Source organism: Quercus robur, chromosome 3, assembly GCF_932294415.1.
Source record: "Quercus robur chromosome 3, dhQueRobu3.1, whole genome shotgun sequence".
In the NCBI taxonomy this organism is placed as follows: domain Eukaryota; kingdom Viridiplantae; phylum Streptophyta; class Magnoliopsida; order Fagales; family Fagaceae; genus Quercus; species Quercus robur.
This window is the reverse complement of record NC_065536.1, coordinates 55,089,504-55,115,873: the sequence shown is the minus strand read 5'-3', so window position 1 is coordinate 55,115,873 and position 26,370 is coordinate 55,089,504. Positions and strand designations below refer to the sequence as shown.

The following is a 26,370-nucleotide window of genomic DNA, read 5'->3' as shown; positions in this document are numbered from 1 at the left end:
TAAAGTTAAAGTATACCATTTTCATCCCATCTACATTTCTTCATAAAAATGAATCTTACATCAGTATCCATACAGCTCTCTAAAAAAAACAAAAAACAAAAAACAAATACAGTATCCATAAAAATGAATCTTACAGCAGAACACATACAGCTCTCTAAAAGATATTAAAATAATATAAAAAAATTAAAAAAATTAAAAAAAAAAAAAAAAAAAAAAAGAGGAAAAGAAAGGAATCTTACAACAGTATCCATAGATTCCATACAACTCTCTAAAATATAATTTTACAATGACCACAAAATTTCCAAAGCTGGACTTTTAAAAGGTCCACTTTAGAATCTCCCCCGATTTCTAATTAAAAGCAATTGGGCTTTACATACATACCACTCCTCTTCTCTCTCTCAATTTTCCGCCAAACTTTCCCAAAGATCCATCCCCCAACCATTATCACGAACACCAAATGTCTGAAAAAGCAGCCCACAGCTGATTCAAATAAAAATAATAATCAATAATGAATCTGAAATATAATGGACTCAGAGCCAATCACTTGTACTAACTGAAGGTACGTTGCAGCACTGTCTTCCATCTTTGACATAGCTAAGTGGTCCAAATATTCGACAATGTTTAAAATTTTCAAATTTCTTGTAAACTGACTACTTTGAAATCTCATCCCCCCCCCCCCCCCCAAAAAAAAAAAACCATGGTTTTAAATACAAGAATGGTAAAAGAACCTGAAAAGTGATCGGTTCCTGGTTTTTACCAGACCGGTTTAGGGCCTAGTTCCCAGTTGAACCATCCGGTCTGGTTTAAACCTCAAGTAATTTTGTACTAAAAAGTCCACCTAAACCATGCATCTCAATGGAAGGTAATTCTGAACACCATCCAAACAAGAATCAAGATTGGTTTTTTCTAACATGCAACCCAACCCAATGATCCCATTGGGTGGGCGGTTTCACCATACCCGTCGGTCTGTAGTGGGTCAATATGCGACCAACCTGAACTGACCCACGAACACCCATTCAAGTCTATCAATTCAGTGTATATACATGTCTTGGAGAGACAGAGAGAGACAGAGAGAGAGCAGCTTACTATTGTTTTAAATGAACTTAAACTGTTCAATTCAATTTGGAAGCCTTCATTCCCTGCAAATCCAACATACAGTGTCCCTGTGAATCATTTGAAATTTAACATATTCAAACATCTGTGCTGCTTTATGCAGGATGAGGCAAAAAAAAAAAAAACCAGAGATGCATACACAAGTGCCCAAATGGGATATTTATCAATGGAATCATCATGTAATCAAGGTGACATGAGCAGGGAAGACTTAGATTTGAAGTTTATATCAGGTATCATCTTTTATAGAAAAGGTAACCATACCACTATGATGAAATTCTTCCAAATAAGATCCCACTGAAAATAATAGCACCAAACCACTTGTTGGAAACAAATCTGAAAACAAGCAAAGACAATTCAATAAAAAAGATGAGCTGGTAGTGGTCAAAGATCAACAAAGAAGAAAGAGAACTTCTTAAAACAAACTAAATTGAGACTCATTATTAATTATTTTTATAAGTAAATTGTCTTAAAATAAAATTACGCACTTCCTATTGCAATCAGCACGTGATGATAGGTCAACCGTCCATATCTGCCAAGCTAATTGTCCAGATGCAGCTGTCAGAAATGCATAATATGGCCACCCTGTTCCACAATTTTTTCCCCAAAATAAAAAAGACTATAAGCCCAGTACATTTAAGAGGAAATTGCAAATACAGAAAAACAGAAATACCAATCCCAAAATTAAATCCATTATAAGCCCAATTGTTAACACAGAGTTGCAGGTACAGAAAATAGAGCACATACCAACCCCAGCATTATATCCACAGAGGGCAAGACTACTGATGGATGCTATTCCAAACCCATTAATCCACTCCTTAGTCGAATCCCCAAATCTCAAAGCTGTAGATTTAACACCCACTTTCAAATCATCTTCTTTATCCTGAATGCATGTTAACAGCATTATTTATTAGCAAGTAAGGAGAAGTGCTATTACTCAACCCAGCAGATCTTAGAAACCACAAACCCTTAAATTATAATTATTTCTGATCAAGAAAGACACAACAGATTAAGTTTCTTCTTACCAATAAATTACACCAAAAGATAAAAAACAATGAATAAAAAATTTAGATTTAATAATTAATTTGGTCCTCCAACTATTGGGTAAAGAGAAATTTGGTCCCTCAACTATTAATTCTTTGAATTTAGTCCCTTAACTTTCAAAATCAAGTCAATTTCATCCTTGGATCTCCTATCTGTTTAAATTTTAATGAAATAATAGTTTAAATTGATTGGAGTTCAAAATTTTTACACTTTCTATAATAACCTTTTAACTTGTGCTCCATTTTTCACATTAACTATATTCATTAAAATTTTAAAGGATAGTAAAATCAAGGATGAAATTGACTTAGTTTTGAAAGTTTGAGGATTAAATTGGCACAATTAATAGCTAAGAGACTAATTTGAAACAATCAATGGTTGAGGGATCAAATTGAACCTTACCCTATAGTTGGGAGGACCAAATTCGTAATTTAACCAAAAATTTAAAATTCAAACAAGTTTTTTCAAAACTAAAAAAAAAAGAATCTAGTTTTTCAATGCCTTTCTCTTTTTAACATTTAAAGGTTATATAACTAAAAGTATCATTAGCTGAGGATGTATAGTAGATACAACCAGAGCAACAAAAAAGGTGCATATGCATTAACCAAAAACTAACAATGGAACCCCCTTAAAACAATACATAAAAACTTTCTACTTCATAATAATAAAAAATATGGAAGTGCTGAATGCTAGATGAAATCAAAATAATAATGGCTCTTATACAAATATGCAAACTAAAATAGTCCACTTTCTTCAGCCTACATAGATTAAGGGAACACCAAGATACCAATTTATCTGTCAAAGAAAAGAGCAAAACATAAAGTAAAATAAACTACAACTAACAAAAACCATGAGAAAAGACTTTGTCCAAAGAAATCTTGTTCTAAATGGCTCCTACAAGTCAATACAGTTACATGGAGCAATTGGAGAGAATGAGGCAAAAGGAAATGAGATTACAACCTCGAAAAGATATATAATAGTACCTGATGTGCATATATCGTATCATACACAAGAGTCCAAAATACTCCAGAAATGTACAATGGGAGCACTATAGCTGGATCCAGACTTCCTTTAACTGCAGCCCAGCCTAACAGAGCACCCCAGTTAAAGGTCAAACCTAGATAGGCTTGAGGCTGCAGTGACAAATTTGTATTTAATCAGAATATTAGTTAAACTTCATGAAATTGATCATCAAATGAAAGAAAGAAACAAAGTTATACTTGCATATGTTAGCAGAAACAGACATGTAAACATCATTACCCAAAATGTAAACCTCTTCATAAGAGGATAGGAGAATACTAGCAACAAGGATGAAGCCCCCAAAATGCGGCTGGTAGAAATAGATGAGCCACATTAATTTGATTAGATTTACAAAGAAAATTAGCAAAAGAAAAATGAGAACAAGAAGAAAATTCACAAATTACACAACAAAACTGCTGTCCCTTTGCAACATTGTTTAACTAGGTTTCACAAAGAGAGTAAAATAGTAGAATCAAGACCTTGAAAACAAACTTGAAATCATTCAGTTTATAAAGCTGATAAACTCATTGCTAGCTTCCACCCAGATCAATGGTCAGAGTAAATTATCATTGCAATGATTTTGATTTATTTCACAAAGTGCTTAAGCTTTAAAATTGCATCAATGCTCTCTTCCTTCACAAAATGCAACGAGAACACCCTTTTTCTGGAATTTGATAGTTCACCATTGAACACACTGTGGAGTGTGCATTCAACTATGTTCTGTTTTAGAATTCTTAGATTTATTGAATCTGAGATTGTAAATTTTTGGGAGTGGTTTGGTACACACAATATATTTGAACAATCTCCTCTTTTGAATAAATTTATAACTTACCAAAACAAAGTATAATTCTAGTAGTGCAAACCTATCTCCCATATGGTGCAGAACACTAATGGCTCACATGGTCAGAAAACTACATTAGATTGTTGGAATAGAAATTTAATGTCGTAGATCAAATTGTATTTACGTGCATTATCAAAACAAAAAAGAAAGTATTTACATGCAAGCAAGCTAAAAGTTCGCATGGCGGGTTGTACATGCTTAGTAAACCAAGTTAGATCTTGTTCTAACTTTTGAATTTGACTTGCCTACCCATGCTATCAATTGTCGCTCTACAGAAATAAGTCTAAAAGGTTAAAATATGAATTCATTTTTAGGAACATTTGTTGAAATGAAGCAACAAATCCCACTGATTGTTTTTGTGGGATCCTGCTCAAATGATGACTTGATAGCTCTCAATTCAGAAAACAAAATAGTCACAAACGTTGCAAAAGTTGGTGATTCATCATAGTAACTCAAGTATGGCAGATTAAAACAACACTAACCTATAATCATTCAATTGAAGGAGAATCCCAAGACCCAAAAGCAACTGAAACCCAAGAAAACAAAGCCCTTGAAATGGTGACAAAAGACCACTTGCAACTGGTCGCAACTTTGTACGTTCCACCTGCATTACAGAGAGTTCTTTTATAAAAATGCTCTAGTTGAAGGAAGAATGATCTATCAAGATTCAGATCAAAATATCCTTAGGTTTCATTTTGTTATCAATCATATAAAGATAAAGAACAGTTGTATGGATGGGAGAGTCTGATGCTGCAATTTAACTTTAAAACTAAATGAAATTAACAAGGACTAGAGAACTATAAAATAAAGGGAAAATTTAACAAATGCTCTAGGTGCATTGATTTAGGAAATAAATTTAGAAACTTTTAATGGGAAAAGAAAAAAGTAATTGATTTTTTTAATTTTTAATAACTTTTTATGTTTCCCATAAAAGTTTCAAAATTTTCCTAAAATGGTCTATTAACAAATTTCCTTAGGACACCCGTTAATTAGACCCTGAAATAAAATGTCAAAACCTAATATTTTTCTAAAATCCAATCATGTGGTTTGAATTTTCAAGGCACTGAATCACGTGCACAAAAAAATAAATAAGTAATGAAAGAGCACAAGTTCTACAAGTACTCCAATGTTAAATAGACCTCGAGTACTTCGACTAGGTAAGTATTAAAAAAATTTAAGGTAGGTCATTGATGTTAAAACCATTGATAACATAGTCAAAGGCATCATAAAGATCTAGTCATCCTAGAGAAAATATTTGTTGATTCACGAAATTGAGTGCTATGGTATACCGTATATATCAAGTAGCATCAATGGTACATGAACATAGGCCAACTACTGACTATAGAATGCGTACAAATTAAAATCATAAATTAATTAGGAAAACGAAGATCGAGTTCAAAAGATCATTTAACCCTCCGTTAAACTCACTCTCATGCCAAGAACCCATTGATACCATCTGGAAGCCATCCAATGGTGAAAGAATTCACTCTATCTCATGCCAAGAAACCCTCTTCCAGTTGTGTAGTTTTGGATGACTAGAATTTTTATTCCCCAAAAGGCTAAATTTAATTCTAATTAGTGCTTTCATATAATAAAAGTGTGCCTACGTAGTTCAGTCTTTTCGCTAGCTATTTAGCCCTGATGATGTTTTTGATCTCTATTGCTCTCTCTTTGGTCTATATGTTATGTGGGTTTTCTCTACATTACTTGTACATGTGCTAACAAAATGACAATACTTAAAGCTCAAGCTCAGAACCAACCACCACAAACATAAAATGAAAAAATTGCATCATATGATACTACCTTTGTATCAATGTCGCGATCGATGAGGTCATTTACGGTACATCCAGCACCCCTGAGAAGCAAAGATCCACAACCAAACAGCAACATCATCTTAAAATCAGGCAAATGTCCCGGAATTGCCGCCAAGCTAATCGACCTGAACCGAACCAATTACACATGAAACGAATGCATATTTATCCAATTCATTGAATTGAAAGCAATCAAGCATTTTTTTTTTTTTTTGGTTAATTACCACATACAAGGCCAAGCAAGGAGCCAAGTCCCAATGGGCTTATCAAGGCGAGCGAGACGAGCATAAGGTTGAACGTGTTTCGGCAAATACAAGTCAATCCAAGAAGTAGACACCACCGCCTTGGATCGATCACCATCATCATCATCATCATTGTTCTTTTCCTCCACGCTGCTTGTTGAAATGTGGGCAAAGGATCGAAAATCGCAACCGAATTTGAAAATTTCAGAGGTGGGAGTGAAGGTGTTGGAATAATTAGGGTTAGGGATTGGGATTTGGTAAAAGGTAGTAGTAGTAGGAGGAGGAGGAGGAGGAGGAGGAGAAGATAGGGGATTGAAGATGGAGCGAGCGAGATAGAAGGAAGAAGAAGAAAGAGAAGATTTCTGAAGCCTACGCATACGAAATGCTCCGCCCGCCAAATACCGCGCCATTTTTGCTCCTCTGCATCACCCCCGGACTAATATCAGTGGATTTCAACAGGTGGAGCTTGTTTGGCAAACATAGAGGGTGTTTGGTAAATTATTTTAAACCTTTGTAACGGTAATTATACACGAATGCGAATAGGAGCTCAGTAAAAAGCACGGCTCTTTATTATAATTTGAGATTACTAAATGTCCAATCACACAAAAAAAATCTAAGAGTGTGATTAACTTAATTTTTTTACAACAATTTCTTACATAATTACATCATGTGAGGTTTGAATCATACAATAATTCTTGTAAAGTTTTCCACTCGAACATATCTAATATTTCATTCCAATATGCCCTATTATGCATACATCAACCTGAGAGAGATGAGTAATAGCTAAATATAAGGTTATTATTACTTTGAATAAACCAATATTTTAATTTTAAATTTTTTTTTTTAAAAAAGAGCAAACTTTATAATGTAAACATGTTGGTGCAAGGTGTATGTTTCCAATTCATTCTCTAACTCATATATAAATGAATAAGGGCCATTTTTTTTTTTTAGAGAAAGGATAGAATATATTGAATATCAAACAAAGAAAAATGTATAGAAAGTATGACCCCTGGCATAGCAAACACCTAGCTTGAGAGAAATAGAAAAAGAAATAACTTCTGAAATATAGTCAAAAGAACTAATAACCAGAAAATTACATCCCCGAAGCAGCAGCTTATGAATGTTTTTGGGAAGCAGGCCAAGAATGACTTTTTTTTTTTAATAATTTGATTATATAAAAAAATGCAAAGCAAAAACACAAAGCAAATATGAAATATCCCAAAATCAATTGAAACTATGAATTGAAACTTAAAACCAATAATAATCAAACAAATATGAAAATTGAAAGTTAGAACCAATAATAATCAAACCTAAACTAAAAGAGAACTCTCTAGGAATAAGTCTTTACCTCTTCGTGTGGCTTTTTCTTTGCTTTATAGGTTTTGGTTTTTTCGTGTGGATTGAATTCTCCAAAGCCCAAGTAAAAGCACATAATACACCCAAAATTTATGTGAAAACTTCACACCTTTATGGCTTGTTTGGAAGTTAAAAAAAGGAGGGGGAGTAGAGTAGAGGGAGAGAGAATAATTCAATTACCTTGTTTGGAAGTTTTTTAAGGAATGAGAGGGAGGAGTTTGGAGGGGTTTCAACCACCTCTAACCCCTCATTTTTAATTCCCCCAAATTGGAGAGATTTGGAGGGAGAGTAGAGTAGATAAATTATTAACTAGATAAATTTCTCAATTTACCCTTTCTAAATTAATAATAGACCAATGTTGCAAGTTCATTTTCAAATAGGGGTAAATTTGTCTATTTTAATCATTTCCTCTCCTCTCCATCCTAATTTTTAAAAACATCCAAACAAGGTGGAGGGGAACCATTCCCCTCTACTCTCCTCCCCTCTACTCCCCTCTACTCTCCTCCCTCTCTAATGGCCTATTTAGAAGTTTTTAAATGTGTGAATAATGTCGTGGAACCCATTTTCAATAAAAAGTTGCTGAAAAAAAAGGTTTGTGAGTCCTATGAACAGTGCACGAGACCCATTGGTGTGACATAAAGCCACAAAAACACACTTCAAAATAAGAAAGAAAAAAAGAAAAAAGTTGGAAGCGTAGACGTAAGACGCAAGATGCAAGACGCAAGACGCAGATACAAGACGCAGACGTAATCCAAATGCGTACTCAAAATAATATAGTTCAATTTCCAATTATATATATTAGGGTATATAAAATTTGTAAAGTTTTAATTTCCAATTATACTTGTAAGTTTTTTGTTACTACTCACTTTTCATTTTAAGTTTAAAATATAGGTTGGATATAAAAGGTATTTAAAAAATCTAAAATAAAATGAATATTTGTTTATTATACAAGTTAAACTTTGGGGGGGGGGGGGGGAACAGTAATATTTATTATACAAGTTAAACTGATTGTGTTAAATGGGTCATTTTAGGTTGACACAAATAAATTGGCATGTCAAATGTGTCTATTGCGAGTCATACGGGTTGACCCGCTTATGACCTGTTTCTTATCGTGTTGTTTTCAGGTTAACCCGTTTATGGCCCAAACCCACTAAGACCCAACCTGAACCCTCAAAAACTCATGTTGGCTTCATGTCGTGTTCATGGGTTGGGTCCAACATAGACACCCCTATGGGTAATACCATGTTTATTAGTCTATATAAATGGAAAAAAAAAGGCTACTCTCTAATAAAACATACTTTTAAAAACAATTATTGAAGGCTATTTTTATTTTTATTTTTATTTATCAAAATGATGTTTGTATTTTTTTTAGCAGGCATAAAACTTGCTTACCTATATCAATCACAATATTATGCAATTTTCAAATTTGTAAACACATATAGTATGATCAAATTATTACACCACTCTTATTGCAATAGTATGACCTATCGCAACAAAATTTTTTATTGCAACGAATTTTTTTGTTGCCCATTAATGCAATAAAGTCTATGGCAATAGACTATTGCAACAAATTTTTTCTTGTTTTTTATTAACCGAATTGATTTTCTTTTTAACTTTTTAGCACAATGTCCACTGGGAGACAATATAGAACAGATGGAGCAATATCTTAGGGAAATTCGTGAAACAATTGCTAAGTTTCTTTAACATTTTTTTATTTAATTTCTTTTTTTATTAGTTGTTACTAGTAGTTCATTTAATTATAGTAGTTAATTTATTTTATAATCTTTTTTATCTCCATTCTCCATTTGTTACTATTTGCTGGAGTGATGAAATTTTTGAAGATGGAAGACAACTTTTTAATCAAGTGATTAATAATTACGATGCAAAGACGGCTCTTCTCATTAGGAGATGAAGCAGCCATTGGAGTTGAAGCACCACTTGAAGCTCGTTTTGGTAATAGGAACAAGTTTCACAGGTATTTTACTGAACTATCCCAACAAATTTTTTATTGCAATAAGTTTCATTTTGTTGCAATAAACTTCTATTGCAATAAAATTTTTTCGTTGCCCACTTATGCGATAAAATATGTGGCAATAGACTATTGTAATAAAAATTTTGTTGCAATAATTTGTTGCAATAAAAGATTTTTATTATCATTAAAAATACTTTATTGCAACAAAAAATATTGTGACTATAAATATTTCATTGCAATAATTTTTGCAACTTTGACATCTTCCATCTCCAAAATTATGTTGCTTGCATCTCTGAGATAAGCAGCAATCATTGCGCTCCATTTTACAAAGTGAGAGACTGCAACCAGAAAATCTTCCTTGGCTGCTTCATGCGATTTCACATTCAATTTTCGAGTGTGTGATTCGTGACGTTCGCTCATCCTAACCAGAACAACCCTCTTTGCATTATAGTTATCGATCATTTGATTAAAAGATGGCCTTCTATCTTCAAAAATTCGATCATTCCAGAGAGTTGTGATAACTAGAGAATGGAGATAAACTACTATAATTAAAATGAACTAGTAACAACAGATAAAAAAAGAAATTAAATCAAAAAATGTTAAAGAAACTTACAACTATTTCATGAATTTCTTGAAGATATTGCTCCATCTGCGCAATATTGTCTCCCAATGGACATTAAGCTAAAAATTTAAAAAGAAAAACAATTTAGTAAATAAAAAATGAGGAAAAAAAAAAAAAACTATAAAACTTACCGATGCGAGCTCGAAGCGCTACAAGTACTGCTTCATCTTCTTCTTCAACTGCATGGGGTGCATCAGCGCTCAACTTATTGATTTCATTGAAAATCCAATGAATGTTCCTTTTCAACATTCCCACACTCTTAGGTACCATTTTTTTGAGTTGTTTGGCTATGGGTTTTGCTTTTGTGTGTGGGTAGTGGCCACTGCTCATATTTATAGGACATGAGCTATAGGTTTTAAGTGGGAAAAAGAGGTGAGGTGTGGTGCCAAATACGGTTAAAGAATTAATTTGAAAATCAAGCATTTGTGTTTGGTAATTTGTGAAATAAAAACCATTTTAATCTAAAATATAAATTATAAATTGCTCATTTACATGTTAGTTATTTTTTACTTTATTTTTTACATTGTGCTAAAAAGTTAAAAAGAAAATCAATTCAGCTAATAAAAAACAAGAAAAGAAGAAAACTATAAAACTTGTTCCTATTAAGTACCAACATGAGCTTCAAGTGCTACAACTACTGCTTCATCTTCAACTCTAGGGGGTGCATCATCAATCAACTTATTGATTTCATTAAAAATCTAATGAATGTTTCTTTTCAACATTCCCACACTCTTAAGCACCATCTTTTTGAGTTGTTTGGCTATGGATTTTGCTTTTGTGTGTGTGGGTAGTGGGCATTGGGTACTGCTCATATTTATAGGCCATGGGCTATAGGTTTTAAGCGGGAAAAGAGAGATGAGGTGTGCCAGATACGGTTAAAGCATTTGAAAATCAAGCATTTGAAAATAAAGTATAAACAAGCATAGAAAAAAAAACTATTGCAATAGCCTATTGCAACAAAAATTTTGTTGCAATAAGTTTCCAGAGGTACTTTATTACAACAAAAATTACTATTGCAGTAACCTATCATAACAAAAAATTTGTTGCAATAAATTATTGCAACAAACTATTTGCAACAATATCAAAGCAAAAGGCACTCAAGCATAGCATTTGAGAGAATTATTATTAGTGATGCTAAAAAGCCATATTGCCTTATGGACGTTGATTATAATCTCCGCATCTTTGACATCCTCCATCTCCAAAATAATATTGTTTGCATCTCTGAGATATGACGCAATCGATGCGCTCCATTTCACAAAATGAGAGACCGCAACCATAAAATCTTCCTTCGCTGCTTCTTGCAACTTCACATTCAACTTTCGAGTGGATGAATCGTGACGTTGGCTCATCCTAACGAGTATAGCTCTCTTCGCATTGTAGTTATCAATTACTTCATTGAAAATTACTATTGCAATAAGTTTTTTTTTGCAATAAGTTTCCAGAGATACTTTATTATAACAAAAATTACTATTGCAGTAACCTATCATAACAAAAAATTTGTTGCAATAAATTATAGCAACAAATTTTTTTTTTTGCAATAAAGTATTTTTAATAATAATAAAAATATTTTATTACAACAAACTAATTGCAACAATATCAAAGCAAAAGGCAATCAAGCATAGCATTTGAGAGAATTATTATTAGTGATGCTAAAAAGCCATATTGCCTTGTGGACGTTGATTATAATCTCCGCATCTTTGACATCCTCCATCTCCAAAATAATATTGTTTGCATCTCTGAGATAAGACACAACCGATGTGCTCCATTTCACAAAATGAGAGACCGCAACCATAAAATCTTCCTTCACTGCTTCTTGCAACTTCACATTCAACTTTCGAGTGGATGAATCGTGACGTTGGCTCATCCTAACGAGAATAGCTCTCTTCGCATTGTAGTTATCAATTACTTCATTGAAAAATTTCTATCCATCTTCAAAGTTTTGATCCCTCTAGGGAGTAGGAAGAACTAGAAAATGGAGATAAACAACTATAATTAAAATGAACTAACTGATAAAAAAAGGAATTAAATAAAAAAAAATGTTAAAGAAACTCACCAATTCTCTCTCACGAATTTGGAAACAGTGCTCCATCTGTTCAGTGTTGACTCCCCATGGACATTGAGCTTAAAATTTAAAAAGAAAATCAACTAAGTTAATAAAAAACGAAAAAGGAAGAAAACTTCAAAACTTACCAACACGAGCTAGTACTGATTCATCTTCTTCAACTGCTTCATCGATCAACTTATTAATTTCCCTAAAAATCCAACGAAGGTTCCTTTTGATCATTCTCACACTCTTCTTAGGCGCCATTTTTTTTTGAGCTATTTGGCTATGAATTGAATTTTGCTTTTGTGTGTGGGTAGTCCTAGTAGCCACTGCTCATATTTATAATACATTAGCTATAGCTTTTAAGCGGGAAAAAGATACGGTTAAACAAGTAATTTGAAAATCATGAATTAAGCTTTTACTTCATTAATGTGCAATTAATTAATATATACATAGACCTTTTCATACTAAATTTATTATTATTATTATTATTATTATTAGAAACAAATAAGCCCCTTTGCACAATTTAGAAACAAATATGAGGATAGTGGGTCATCTTGGTGTAACATACCTCATCATAACATCACCAAAATAGACCAAATGAACTGAAATAGATGGAATGAATTGATGTGAACCAAAATGCTATATTAATGTGACTTAACATAAGTATAGTAATAATAAATACTATACTTCAATATTAAGAAATTATTATATTGATTGTAAAGAAAGATATGAAGTTGAATGCAACATATGTAATCAACGTCGCACATAAGTATAGTAATAACAAATACTATACTTCAATATTAAGAAATTATTATATTGATTGTAAAGAAAGATATGAAGTTGAATGCAACATATGTAATCAATATCGCATAGGAACTAGGGTGCTCCATTTTCTTGTTACCTGAGGATATTATAGGAGTAAGATTAACGTTGTAAAGTTGGATGTAAACTCAAATATTTTCTTAATATGGTTGACAAAATTAAGGAATAATTTTTGAAAGAGTTTCAAGCTAAGTCAATAACATTTAAAAAACTATTGATTAATCCTACAGCTGAAGATTAGGATTCTTAAAGATCCCACGTCTTATCTCTTTTTTGGGTTTTTACAAAAGTCTTTAAATAAATAAGGTTTTTAATTTTCACATCCATAGTTGACCATTAGAACCACTAAGTGATATTGTAGCCATCTAAAAACCCAAAAAGAAACTGAGAGAGAAACATGAATACCTTAGGAGGCAACACTCTTGAGTTGCTAAGAGATGTACACAATTTTGTTATATTAAGAATCCATGGTTGTGTGGTATAACCATCTTTGAATGAAAAATATAAATTTTGATTAGGAAAAGTTAATGAATGCCCTAATGACATATGTTAGCGAACCATTTTAGGAAATATTTATGGGAAAAGAAAAAGAAAAAAAAAATTTGATAGTTTTTTCAATTTTCCATAAAAATTGTATAAAAACTTCCTTAAAATAGTTTATTAACAATTGTCTTAAGTTCATCGGTTAACATGACCCAATTTTATTTCATATTGCTTTCACAAAACTACCGGTTTTTTTTTTTTTTTTTAAGCTATACTTTGTAAATCCTATACTTTTATGATGTGCATGCTACAAGTCAGATGGTCCAAGATTTATTTATTTATTTTAGAAAAGAGAGTGTTGTGTGTGTGTTTTGGGGGAGGAGAAAACTACTTCTGGGCTGGGAGAGAGAGTAATAGTTAAAATGGCTCATCCCATTATGGCCCAAAAGAAAAGAAAAATAATAAAAGCTCATCTTCACATATCGTGTCCAGCCCATCTTTGCCGGAGTACTCTATTCTGAGTTTAGCTCCGACTGTGACTTTGATCCGCCCCTCTCCCTCTTCTATCTTATTTTCTCTGTTGTGGGTGTGGTGGGTTTGTGTTTGTGTTGATGGGTGTGGTGGGTCTGTGTTTGGCTGATTTGGGGTTGTTGGGTTTAGGGTTGCTGGGTTTGTGTTGTGGCTGAGTTGGGGTGGGGATGCTGGCTTTTTGGTTCCTCTTCCCGTAGGAGTTTCACATTGGTGGTCGTGGTGGTGGTGGTGCCGTGAGTGCTTGAAGATAGTGAAGAATAGGGAAAAAATAATCAATAAATGAATTGTTTATTGTAGGAGATATATTATTTTATTGTATTGTTTATGATATTTTATTGTGTTGGAAACTAAAATAAAACCACTGATGTTGGATGTTTATAAAGTGAGAAGGTAAAATAGATAAAGTAGCTTTTGGTGGAATCAAATAGCTAAAATTATGGCTCCACTAATGTGGATGCTCTAATAGTGAATAACAACTTGTCACTTATGATTTGTTATGAAAGTATGTAAAAATGTTGTAAAAATAACATTTTTAGAATATTTATCCTTGATTGGGGGGCCAAAAGCATATCTAGTCCTTGTAAATTGTTAAATTAGTCGGAATAATTCATATATTAATATTTTCTACTAATTGTTTTTCAAATATTTTGGGGGCCAAGGCCCCCTTCAGCCCCAATGTGGCTTCATCATTAAGAGTTTTGTGTGATAGTAAAATGCCTATTAAGTTAAAACGGAAAATTTTATAAGATTGAATGCTTGAGATGATTTGGCCATGTTCAAGGAGAAAGATTAATGCATTGTAAGAACGAGTGACCAAGTTAAGGGGAAAAAAATGTATAGGACCAAAAATTACATTAATAGAAGTAATAAAAAAAAAAACATATCATTTAAAGAAGTAACAGAAAGTATGACTTCAGATAAAATAAAATGGAGTAAAGAATATATGTGGCTGATCTTAGCTAATCTATCGAGGATCAATAACCAACCCAAAATTTTAGGACCAAGGCTTTGTTGTTGTTGTATGAATTTTTGGTAACAACTGTTTCTTTTGAATTTGAAAGTTCTTATGGAGTTGGTTACCCTTGAGTATTTTTTCTCTTAAAGAGTTTTTCTAAAGTTTTCCACTTCATCATCAAAAAGTTCTTGTGGGGTTGGTTATGCTTGAGTATTCTTTCTCTTAAAGAGTTTTTCTAAAGTTATCCACTTCATCATTAGAATCCATATATTCTTTTTATTGCTTCGTCTGTTCTTTTTAATTTGTATTTGTATTGTTTTGGATTGTGGTGATTATAACTGTGGTTATGTCCTTTGTTAAATTGCTAATTTTGGGTATAAATAACAATTAATCCATTACCTTGCTTTGCTGGGGTCAATCTAGATATTCTCACATATGTTAAAAACTTATTTGTATTTCTAATATCATTTCATATCCTAATATCTACATTAGGTTTATCCAGCATGCCTGTCAATATTGTATATGTAGCCCATCAATACTTTAGCTCCCTGTTCACTTCATCCCAGCCTTCTGCATTCTCAGATATTTTGGATGCAATGCTGCCTTCGGGCTCAGAGGACATGAACTCCCAACTCCTCAGACCCTTTCTCAAGGAAGAAGTTGAGGAAGCGATTAAAGAGATGAAACCCACCACAGCCCCGGGTCCTGACGGTATGCCTCCCTTATTTTATCAAACCTTCTGGCCTTTGATTGGTGTTGATATTAGCTCTGCTGTGCTTGAATGCCTTAATAGCTGTAAAATTCCTAGAGAGATTAACTGTACTAATATCACCCTGATTCCAAAAGTTAAATCCCCTATGCTTATTTCTGATTTTCGGCCAATTAGTCTGTGTAACGTTGTTTATAAAATTGTCTCTAAAGTTTTAGCTAACAGACTAAAAGCTATCCTCCCGCATGTGATATCTGAAAATCAAAGTGCTTTCCAGGCGGGTAGAGTTATTTCTGACAATATTCTTATGGCGTTCGAAACCTTGCATTATATGAAACACCATCATAAGGGTAAGTCGGGATTTATGGCGCTAAAATTAGATATGAGCAAAGCGTACGACCGGGTTGAATGGGTTTTCCTTGAGAAAATTATGGAGAAAATGGGGTTCAATGTCAAGTGGATTAACCTAATCATGGAGTGCATCTCATCTGTCTCTTATTCAATTCTCATTAATGGTGAGCCCACCCAAATGATCCTCCCATCAAGAGGCTTACGTCAAGGAGATCCGTTGTCACCCTATCTATTCCTTCTTTGTTCTGAGGGGCTTCATTTTCTGCTCCACAGGGCAGCGGAATCTAGGCAGATTAGGGGAGTGTCCATCTGCAAAAAGGGTCCCCGGTTGACTCACCTCTTTTTCGCAGATGACAGCCTGGTCTTCTGTAGAGCTTCCCTTGGTGATTGTCAAAAAATCCAAGATCTTTTGGACTGCTATGAAAAGGCCTCCGGTCAAAAGTTGAATCGCAACAAAACCGGTCTTGTCTTCAGCAAAGCCACCCCTCCTGACATCTTGGAGCAGATCAAAACAGCGTTAGATGTGGAAGAAATCAAGCAATATGAGAGATATCTCGGTCTTCCCTCTTTGGTAGGGAAGAAGAAGAAAGCTAGCTTACTTTATATCAAGGAAAGAGTTGCAGCCAAACTCCAAGGGTGGAAAGAGCAACTTCTTTCCCAAGCTGGCCGGGAAGTCCTCCTTAAAGCGGTGATTCAGGCGATCCCAACCTTTGCCATGAGCTGCTTCAAGCTACCGCTCTCTTTGTGTCATGAAATTGAGGCCTTAATCAGGAATTTTTGGTGGGGTCAAAGGGGTAATCAAAGGAAGATTCATTGGGCAAAATGGAAATCTTTATGCCGCCCAAAAAGTTTAGGCGGTTTGGGTTTCAAAGAGCTACAAAATTTCAACGTGCCATGCTGGCAAAACAGGTTTTGCGGCTTGCAGAAAATCAGCCTTCTTTGTTCCACAGGTTTTTCAAGGAAAAATTCTTCCCAAATGGCTCCATTTTTTACACCAAGGTGGGTAGTGGCTCTTTTGCTTGGAGGAGCATTTTAAAAGGCAGAGATATAGTCCGCAAGGGGCTGTAATGGAGGGTTGGAAATGGCTCCTTGATCCGGATCTACCATGATAGTTGGCTCCCCGACCCATACAACAAGAATGTGGTGTCACCGAGAGTTTTCCTTGGAGATGATGCACAGGTGGCTGTTCTGATCGACAAGGAGCAACGCTGTTGGCTCCAGGAGACGATTGATCACCTCTTCTTGCCTCATGAGGCAGCCGCTATCAAGTCCATTCCTCTTAGCTTTGGTGAGTGTGATGACATGGTGTTTTGGCCGCATTCTCCGGATGGTAAATATTCTGTCCGATCGGCTTATAGACTCCTTATGAATGAAGAGTTGAGGGAGGGTCCTTCTCCCTCTGATCTAACCCCCACCAAGAGAATCTGGAAGGGCATTTGGAGCCTTCGGGTTCCAAATAGAGTCAAAACGCTGTTATGGAGAGCAGGTACAAATTCTTTACCATCAAAAGCCAACCTTCTAAAGCGTAGAGTGCTCACTGATGACATCTGCCCCGGCTGTAAACTCATGAGCGAAACCTCCTTTCATGCCATTTGGTCTTGCCCTGTACTATCGGCAGTCTGGATGGGCAAGTTTGAGTGGTTGATAAATCTGTCCAGGGAGTGCAGCTCTTTCGTGGAAATCATCCAGCTGTGTCAATCTCGCACTGATCTCTTCGAGTTGTTTACCATGACTGTCTCGCTGATCTGGTACCGTAGAAATCAGGCTAGAGTTGGTGATAGCCCAACTCCTCTGTGGAAGGTAAATGCTTTAGCCTCTGACAAGTTGCTGGAGTTTCAAAGGGCTTCGGCAGCCCCCCCTTTGGCCCCAAAAACCCCCTCCATCGTGAAGTGGCAGCCTCCTCCTGGTGGCTGGTTGAAAGTGAATTTCGACGGGGCTTTGTTTAGAGAGAAGAACCAAGCAGGTCTAGGTTGCATCATCCGAAACGACAAAGGTCTTGTTATGGCTGCCTTTACACAACTTATTCCTCTGCCTACATCAGTAGAGACGATGGAAGTGTTGGCAGCGCGCAGCGCCATTGGTTTTGCACAAGAGCTAAGTCTTGATCAGATTATTTTGGAAGGTGACTTAGAAATTACCATCAATGCTTTATCCAATGGTGGCTGGGAGTATTCAAGCTTCGGGCACATCATCAAGGACATCAAAGTCTTCGCTTCAGCCTTTAATAGTCTAGCCTTTAGTCATACTCGTAGGCTAGGAAATAAAGTAGCTCATAGGCTAGTGAGATCAGCTTGTAATTTTTCCCATTTCCATGTTTGGATGGAGGACATCCCTCCGGACATTGCATCTGTATACTTTTCTGATCTGCAGTAATGAAGTTTCCCTTCCCCCTTGCTTTCCAGGGGTGGTTTATCAAAAAAAAATTTGAAATTAGAATCCAGTAGGTTTTGGCTGTGTGTGCACTTGCATATAATTATAACACAACTGTACTAGAGAAAAAATAATAAGTAGCTCAATTTTTGTATCGAATGATACCACGTCATTCGTATCAAAATTCAAAACTCAATAAAATAGAGACATATGTGTAAAAATAACTACCCACTAAGAGCATCTACAGCAATAGTGCTAAAAAGCCATATTGGTATTTTTAGCACCTCAAATACTAAAAAACATTCTACAATGGTGGAGCTATAGGTAAATTTTTACCTCTTCAACTACAGTGCACAACCATCTATAGCTGTGTACTGTAGCTTCAAAGCTAAATATTTATATATATATATATATATATATATATTATTTAACTTCTCTCTCTTCCCATTAAAATATTCTTTTTCTCTCTCTCTTCCTTCTCTAACTTTTCTCTCTTCTTTTCCTCTGACTCAAAGTCCTAGCCCTCTTTCTTCTTCTCCTCTGACCAGCGAGAGTAGTGAGATCGGTGAGCGTAGTGAAATTGGCAAGCATGGTGAGATTGGCATGGTGGGTCGATGGGTTAAGATTAGCGATGGCGTGGCCGGTTTCATGGTGGGTCGGTTTCACGTGATCGGCGATGGTGTGGTGGGTTTTGGCCTATGGGTCAATGGTTTTCATGGATGTGGGTCGGTGGGTTGTGGCCTGTGGGTCAGTGGTGGTGGGTTGTTGATTTGTGGGTTGCTGTGACGTGTTGGTGTGATTGTCGTGGGTGTGGTTTGATTGGATTGTGGCATGTGGGTCAGTGGGTTTTGTGGATGTGGGTCGGTAGGTTGTGGCCTATGGGTCGGTGGTGGTGGGTTGTTGATCCGTGGGTTGCTGTGATGTGTTGGTGTGATTGTTGTGGGTGTGGTTGGTGGGTTACGACGTAGGAGTGGTTGGGTTGATGGGTCACGGCGTGGGTTGTGAGTGTGATGGGTTGCTCTTTGCTAGTTTGATGTTTTGTAGGTTTGCTTGCTCTATATCAGAGAAGAGAGAGATGAAAAGGAAGAAAGAGAAAGAGATAGAGATGATGATAAATAAAAAATAATATTTAAATGAAGTAGTTAAAAAAATAGATCTATGTTGGGTGTGTTGTGAAATGGTAAGTTAAAATAAATAAAGTGACTTTTTGTGATATTAAAAATTTGCCTCCACTGCTATGGATACTCTAATGCATGTATTTTATTTATTAGTAAGGTAGTTTTTTTTGCTGACATGTCTCACATTTATTGAATTTTGACACTGCTAACATAGCATCATTTGATACCAAATAGCACCTCCGGAGGATTCAAATACCTAAGTAACAAGCATCAAGATAGATACAAGTAAAAAGAGAATTTTTTTTCTAAATAACAATAAATATTAAAAAATTTAGTTAATTGTCAAGTTTCAAAACAATGTTGAAAACTAGCATCTTGAGTGTCTAAAACTCGAGTTCCAAGATAAAAATCGAGTTTTTAAGTCTCGATTTGTACGTGGATTACGGTAAAGTGGGAAAAAATCAAGCTGAAAATCGAGTTTCAAAGACTCGAATGCCACAAATTGAATAAAAACGCCGCTATAGGTCTATAAAACGTCACTATAGGGTTTAAAAACGCCACTATAGGACTCCCTAAACCTGTACTTACAAAAAAATTTTTGCAGACAAACGCCGCTATAGGGCTTTAAAACGTCACTGTAAAACTTAAAAACACCACTATAGGTGAAATTTTTTTTGCATGAAACTCGAGTTTTAAAGACTCGAGATCTACGTGGCATTTTCACACTCGCAAGGCGAGTCTTTTGAACTCGAGTTCTAATAGGATCTCGAATTTCTAAAACTCGAGATGCTATTTTCCTTTATTGTTTCAAACGTTGTCTAACTAACTATATACAATCCTTTTGCACTACTATTTTGCACATTACCTCAGTAAAAAGATATGTAAACATAATAAAGAAACTCCAAAATCAACCTTTTTGACACTGCCATTTTAATATTTGGGAGATACTCTTGTACTGTTGACAACGACAGACGAAGAATGATAACTGTGGAGAAATAAATGAAACTATGAGGCCGGCAGCTGAGCTAATTTTACAAATAAAGGGGGAAAAAGGGGAAAAAAAAAAAAAAAAAAAGGAAGAAATGCTCTAGTTCTCTTTCTTTCTTTATCAATATCCACTAATATGTAAAAAAATACAAAATTATAATTCTAACCTACAAAAGACAAGCCAAAAAATGCAAGCACCAATATCCACTAATGTGTAAAAAATACAAAATTACAATTCTAACCTACAAAAGACAAGCCAAAAAGATACAAGCACCGGTTGGACCTAATTTAGCTCAATTTGTGAGAGATTTTAATGTAATTTAAAAGCCTTTTTAAAGCCTTGCCACTGTCAATGGCTTCTCTGGCTCTATCTAGGGCTGCGGATATGTCCTCTGCACCATCACATCCCAGCAAGTGATCTACTATTCCAGCATTTAAGACGATCCGATCATAAGCAGGCCCTTTTTCACCATGAAGAGCTGCTAGACCCAATTCTATATTCTTTGAGACCTGTACTTGCAAAAAATATAATTACTTGTCATAAAAAGTTAAAAATGCCAAAGGTAACAAATGAATTTAAGTAGAACTACAAAAATGGATTCAATGCTAACTAGGTTACACCTGCACAATACCAAAGCCAGAAATTTTTCTCGCACAGGTTGTAGAAAAAATTGCTAATATTTGTGTGAGTATATGTATCAACTACCAAGGATGCCTTTTAATATGACATGTGTTATTGTCTTATATAGTAAAATTTATATCAAAATAATTTTTCCAATGCTCAAAACAAATATTTTCTTTCAGAAATTAGCTTTTACTTACATATTTGTGCTTTTGTGCTCTACGTTCTTTAATTATTCTAAAATCATTTGTAAATGATTCTATACTAAATTTCCTGGCAATCTCTCCTTCTACAAACATAGTTAAAAAAACCACTCAAAAACCCATTTTTCATCTTGTTTTGAAGTTTTGTTTTAAAAATCTTAATGGCTGAAATTCGTGGTCTCAATCTAAGATCACGTTAGAAGGAGGCAATATAATCTTGTGGTAATAGGAGGGAGGAATTTTAAAAATCAAGGGCCTCCCCTCCCCCCTCCCTCTGCCTTAGTGCCACTGCAACTGAATTCCTTTTCCTTGACTGCCCAAATGACAACTTCATGGAAATACTTTGGAGGTAGAAGACAACATTTAGATAATTTATTATCAGGAATGTGGCTGCCGACTGCTGAGTGTATTTTCATCAAAAGAAAGGTCAGATGATAATCAATGCAGAAAAGAGAATAGAAGAGAACTCAGAAACTCTACCGATCTATCAGTCCTTGGAGTATTAGTAGGTTCAAAACCATAGTCCATGGCATTGACCTCGAGATTGAAATTCTGACGTGATACACCTGCAACAGTAAATTGTAAGGTTTCAGTATTACTGATAAAAGAATGGTGCCAGAATCTCAATCAACTGAACTGATCGACAAAAGTGAAGAACATACTCTCAACTAAATACATAGATAAAGACATGAATAAAAGGGAACACAATGAAGATAAGGTAGCAAAATGATACAAACCATCAACTTCGAAAGCAGACGCCATACTCAGTGAACGGAAACCTGAGCAGTAGTTTACAGGAAATCCTTTTGAAATGCTAGCTGACCGCAATCTTGTTGTCATCGAGAGGGCCCCTTCCTCACCCTACATTAACAGCATAATCAGATTATATCAAGTGGTTAGCTTGGAATACCTTGTGGATACTTGAATTACTGAATGACATTATACCAGACCATCTTGACATTAAATGAGAGCAAGCACACCCCTTTTTCTTAATTAGCAGATCCCCTTTCAATGCAAAGTTGTTGAAAGTTAAATTTACAAAAATCCAACATAGCAATAGAATTTATAAAAGCAAAGTTCTGACCTTCACTACCAAGCCAGAATGAACACCTCTTCTCTTCATAAGCATCAACAGTGGTTCCTCATAACCATTATGATAAAATCCAGCAACCATTGCTTCCTTCCCTCGAGCCTGTGCAGAAAATGAAACTTTTTACATTCTGGACAACCAAGCTCTTCAGACTTACAAGGGTGGTTGACAAATTTTCATCCTAAAAAAAAGTTTTATGTACACACGCATAAACATGCATGTGATGTTCATGACTGATAATTTACTTTAAAGTAGGTACATCAATTGCAGATTAAGTAAATAAAAACAATTTAGAAACATTTTAACTTGCTGTAGATTCTGATGTATGGAAGAATCGAGATTTTTATATGCTAAAAGGCCGTTTGAGCTTTTTCACTCCACAAAGTATTCATCAAGAAGCAGCAATGGCCAACAGTAAAAGGTAATAATACAGTAGTTAAATAATGACAGGTCTCACCTTCACAAATTGCTGAATCTTTTCAGCTGTTGCCACAGGGGGGCGCTTTTTTATATGCTCCCTCACACCAATCAATGAATATCTGCAACAATAATCTTTTTATAAGTATGAGCATCAACTGAAATCACAAAAATCTTGTTATTAGCTTCAACCTGTTTAGTGTCAGTAAATATGACATGTTAAACCTAGAGCACACACAAGGTGTGCCAAAAGATGTATAATTTTCTAGGGGCTTCCTCCTACCCCTGATTTTTCTTTTAAAGCATAATATTAGGAATCAAGGAATCTCAGTACCAATATACTTTAGAAGATGAAATCCATAACTTAAATAACAGAGCACCGAGCGATTGAGTGCATCCATAATTTCATTTGAAATTCAAACGAGAAGAAGAAAAAGAAAATGTTAGAACTAGAGCCCAAGAAACATGTAATTGGAAAATCACTTCTATTTTTATTTAAATCTCTTCTAGTTATCATGTCAAATGCATTAGACCGGAAAAGGGATAAACAACATAGGTGTTTGTGTATTCTCATCTTCAAACTAGTGTAAAATTTCAAAGAAGACACAATTATCTGGACAAAAAATAAAAAAGCATTCATTCAATAAAGGTGATCCATTAAGACGAGTAAAAAGCATCTTTAGTTGATTTCTCATATGAGATGATAGAAGCAAGTGCTTTCTATGACAAACTTGACTTGAACCTTGATGCACTTTGGTTTTATCAGAGACTAATAGGGAAAAAGCATCTGTAACTCTCTATCCATGTTAGCAGGAAGTAAATTAAAGATTCAGATGGTTAATGAAAATCTAGAATCATAATCTTAGCTCCTTAAAGTAACTAGTTTAACATAAAGTCAGGGGAAACACATTCAAACTGAGATGGCAAAATAATGTTATCTTTAATATAAAGGACTTAATCATTTATTTTTCAAAAAACAAATCCAACTAAATTCAGTTTTTACTTTTTCTCTTTTCGGTGCACTGAAAACAAATATTCCTTCACAGAAATAAGGGGATTAATGGGATACGTTTTGCCACCAAAAAAAAAAAAAAAAAGGCTTGGAATAGTACTATTTGGTTAGATTTTCATACAGAGATGTGTGAGCTTCACGTTGACTTACGTAAGCAAAACCAACCTCCTCATCCTGAAATAATAATAACAAAAGTTAAAAAAAAATAAGAGAAAAAATGTCCCAATGGAATGCAAAATGCAAATTACAGAGACCTCAAGAAGATCTTTTGCATGCAATGGGGATAAGCTTGTATTTGCTCCCATAAACTTCAACATTTGTTCTTCAGTTATGCCCCCCTGAATTCAAATTCACAGCCCAAGTAGGACAAGTTTCAGAAAAAATGTCACTATAGAATTAGATATTATCAAGAAACATTTAAACATCATGAGAAAATTTACATGGAAGGCTACATTTTTATTGCAGCGGGAAAAAAGGTCAAAGACAGTAAAATCATGGGATGCTTTTACTTTCTTTTTTACTTTCACGTGGAATTTTTATTTAAAAACTGAGATGCATCACTGGCAACATCAACACTCTATATTAAATAGATTCTTTTTGGAATCAAGAAGAATTAGTTAATTCATGTAAGCTGAAGGCTGACCTTTGGTGGCATCCATTCGACACCATGAAGCAAGCAAGATTCACCATAACAGGATCTAACTGCAGCGACAAACAATGTGCTTCTGAAGTAACGTGTGTTTCCATCATAAGGCTCACCATAATGAGTCAATGATCTAACGTCAGCAACTGGAGGAGGACCTGAATATAATTAGATGAATAAATCAACCAAAAGAAATTACATATTTCGAATTATATTGCAGAATTACTCATAAGCAACTTAAGCTGACAAATGAAAGTAAAAAATATATACCAAGTTCATCATCGAATGCAAGGCAGTATGCCTTTAACTCACGATCTGTTTCCCTGTTCATACGTTGACCTATTAAAAAGGCTGAAAGCAATGACTCACTTACACCTGACGATTCCTCATCATCTACTTTCAGTGGAAGAACATCTCTTAAAATGCCTTGGACCTCCTCATATCCAAGATGACCACCGGCCAAAACTTCCCTAAGGGCACCAACCAATCTCATCTCAGTAGCGCAATTGCCAACATATTGGGGCCCAACAGAACTCCCTAATCCCATTATGGAGCCTTCAGGATCTGCAATGAAGATTATATCAGGAGGAAGCACACGAACCAAGAGCGGCCAGAACGTGTTAATTGCAAGCTTTTCCCCTTCACTCCATTGGGTTGCTTCCGGAAAGGCATTGGCACGGATTGTCATTGCCGCAAAAAAAGCCCCCAGCTGTGCTCTTGAAACTTTATATTCATCTTTAAGTTCTCCCTTAGCTAACACATTAAACACAAAACATAAAACACACCTTTTATGTCTAATAAATAGCTAAGTCACAACATGAGTACACATAATTTAAAGCAATCCTAGAAAAATTCTAGCACATATGTAAATTAAAGGCTATAGAATAATTAAGTTCTCCACATTTCTTGAGTATAAAATTTCCCGGTAAATTACCCATTGTCCCAAAAACTTAAAGATATTAGCATACAATAAATTTAATCATTTATCCAATATTATAATACTCATTCTCATGTGTGGACCTAGACTCTCCCTTAATAAATGAAATCCCAAAGACACCTGCTCTGATATCATGATTAATTAACAACTGTCCCAAAATCTTTATCTCCTAGAAAATGGTAAATTTAGTCATTTTACCATTATTCTAATATTTTCCAAAAAAGGCGAAAATATAAAAATATATTAATAATCTAATAAAATGAGAATATGATGGTAAAACTTAGGTATAGTACACTATATTTCCAATTAAGTATTGAATTTAATTGTTCTTAAAAAAAAAAAAAAAAAAAAAAAAAAAAAACAACAACAACAACATTATTTGTGTTTTTATTGGTCAATTCAAGTATGCAACCAATGTAATTGAGGAATCTAATGTATTGCTCTTATGAATCTAATTTGTTTAGCTTTTACGCTAATTATGAACTGCTTGAAAGTAATATTGGCTGAACAAAAAGACAAAACATCAACAAAAAATGAAAATAAAAATAAAAATTTCCAACCTGATCTTAAGATGGTATCGAAAACCTTAAAAGCTTGTTCCTCACTAAGCGGCCTGGTCAGCGTGGGGCCAGTGCAAACCCTAGCTTGCGCATCAAGCAGAGTCTGATTCGGCTTCGGCAACTTGGAGCTCCGATACGAAGTCGAAACGGACGGGTTCCGAATATCGGACTCGGAGAGCCCCAACTGGTCTATAATAGCCGAGTCCAGCGCAGCTTTTACAACCAAACAAGCGCCTTTGCCAATCCGATACTTCGAGGGAAATCGGAGAGAGGTCTGGTTAGGCGAATGCGTGGAATTACGAAGCTTATTGGTGTGGAATTGAGATATGGATGAGAAAGAAAGCTCTGGATTGAGTAGAGCTTTCATGGCGATTTACTCACTACTTTCTCTCTCTCTCTATCTCTATCTGTGTGTCTTGTTTCGGAGAGCACGATAAGGGAAGTGGGAGCAAATGGGTTTGTGAGAAGAATGGCGGGTGTATGCTTTGTATGCTGCTG

At 34.9% G+C, this 26,370-nt stretch overlaps 2 protein-coding genes across 7 annotated transcripts; both read right to left on the bottom strand.

The window, feature by feature from the left end:
- LOC126718426 (4-hydroxybenzoate polyprenyltransferase, mitochondrial-like) lies at positions 1-6,551 on the bottom strand. 6 transcript variants are annotated; one of them, XR_007652903.1, is made up of 10 exons: positions 6,048-6,551; positions 5,816-5,951; positions 4,495-4,616; positions 3,412-3,481; positions 3,135-3,284; positions 1,858-1,993; positions 1,599-1,695; positions 1,375-1,446; positions 1,087-1,163; positions 1-480 (listed from the first exon to the last, which is right to left on the bottom strand). XR_007652903.1 is itself a non-coding variant. In XM_050420607.1 (9 exons), exons 1-8 carry the CDS (start codon positions 6,473-6,475, stop codon positions 1,377-1,379), a joined length of 1,209 nt encoding a protein of 402 aa, XP_050276564.1. In that variant the 5' UTR covers positions 6,476-6,551; the 3' UTR covers positions 1-480; positions 1,375-1,376. The 6 variants fall into 6 exon arrangements, 1 of the variants encoding a protein (XP_050276564.1); XR_007652906.1 differs by having other exon boundaries at positions 1-461; XR_007652904.1 differs by having other exon boundaries at positions 959-1,139.
- A 13,925-nt stretch (positions 6,552-20,476) lies between these two features.
- Positions 20,477-26,370, bottom strand: LOC126718425 (uncharacterized). The gene is made up of 10 exons (XM_050420605.1): positions 25,873-26,370; positions 24,646-25,128; positions 24,376-24,533; positions 23,987-24,070; positions 23,854-23,906; positions 22,761-22,842; positions 22,298-22,405; positions 21,951-22,074; positions 21,694-21,779; positions 20,477-20,898 (listed from the first exon to the last, which is right to left on the bottom strand). The coding sequence occupies exons 1-10, from the start codon at positions 26,237-26,239 to the stop codon at positions 20,677-20,679; spliced, it is 1,767 nt and encodes a 588-aa protein (XP_050276562.1). The 5' UTR covers positions 26,240-26,370; the 3' UTR covers positions 20,477-20,676.

Bases quoted from the DNA above. Each gene is read 5' to 3' on its own strand.
- LOC126718426 (XM_050420607.1), bottom strand. From the start codon at position 6,475: ATGGCGCGGTATTTGGCGGGCGGAGCATTTCGTATGCGTAGGCTTCAG. The intron at 3,482-4,494 runs GTTAGTGTTGTT...TATTTCTACCAG, and splicing joins CTTCAATTGAATGATTATAG to CCGCATTTTGGGGGCTTCAT. The intron at 3,285-3,411 runs GTAATGATGTTT...TTGTCACTGCAG, and splicing joins TGAAGAGGTTTACATTTTGG to CCTCAAGCCTATCTAGGTTT.
- LOC126718425 (XM_050420605.1), bottom strand. From the start codon at position 26,239: ATGAAAGCTCTACTCAATCCAGAGCTTTCTTTCTCATCCATATCTCAA. The intron at 25,129-25,872 runs GTTGGAAATTTT...TTAATGTGTTAG, and splicing joins CGATACCATCTTAAGATCAG to CTAAGGGAGAACTTAAAGAT. The intron at 24,071-24,375 runs GTCAGCCTTCAG...ATTTGAATTCAG, and splicing joins TCGAATGGATGCCACCAAAG to GGGGGCATAACTGAAGAACA.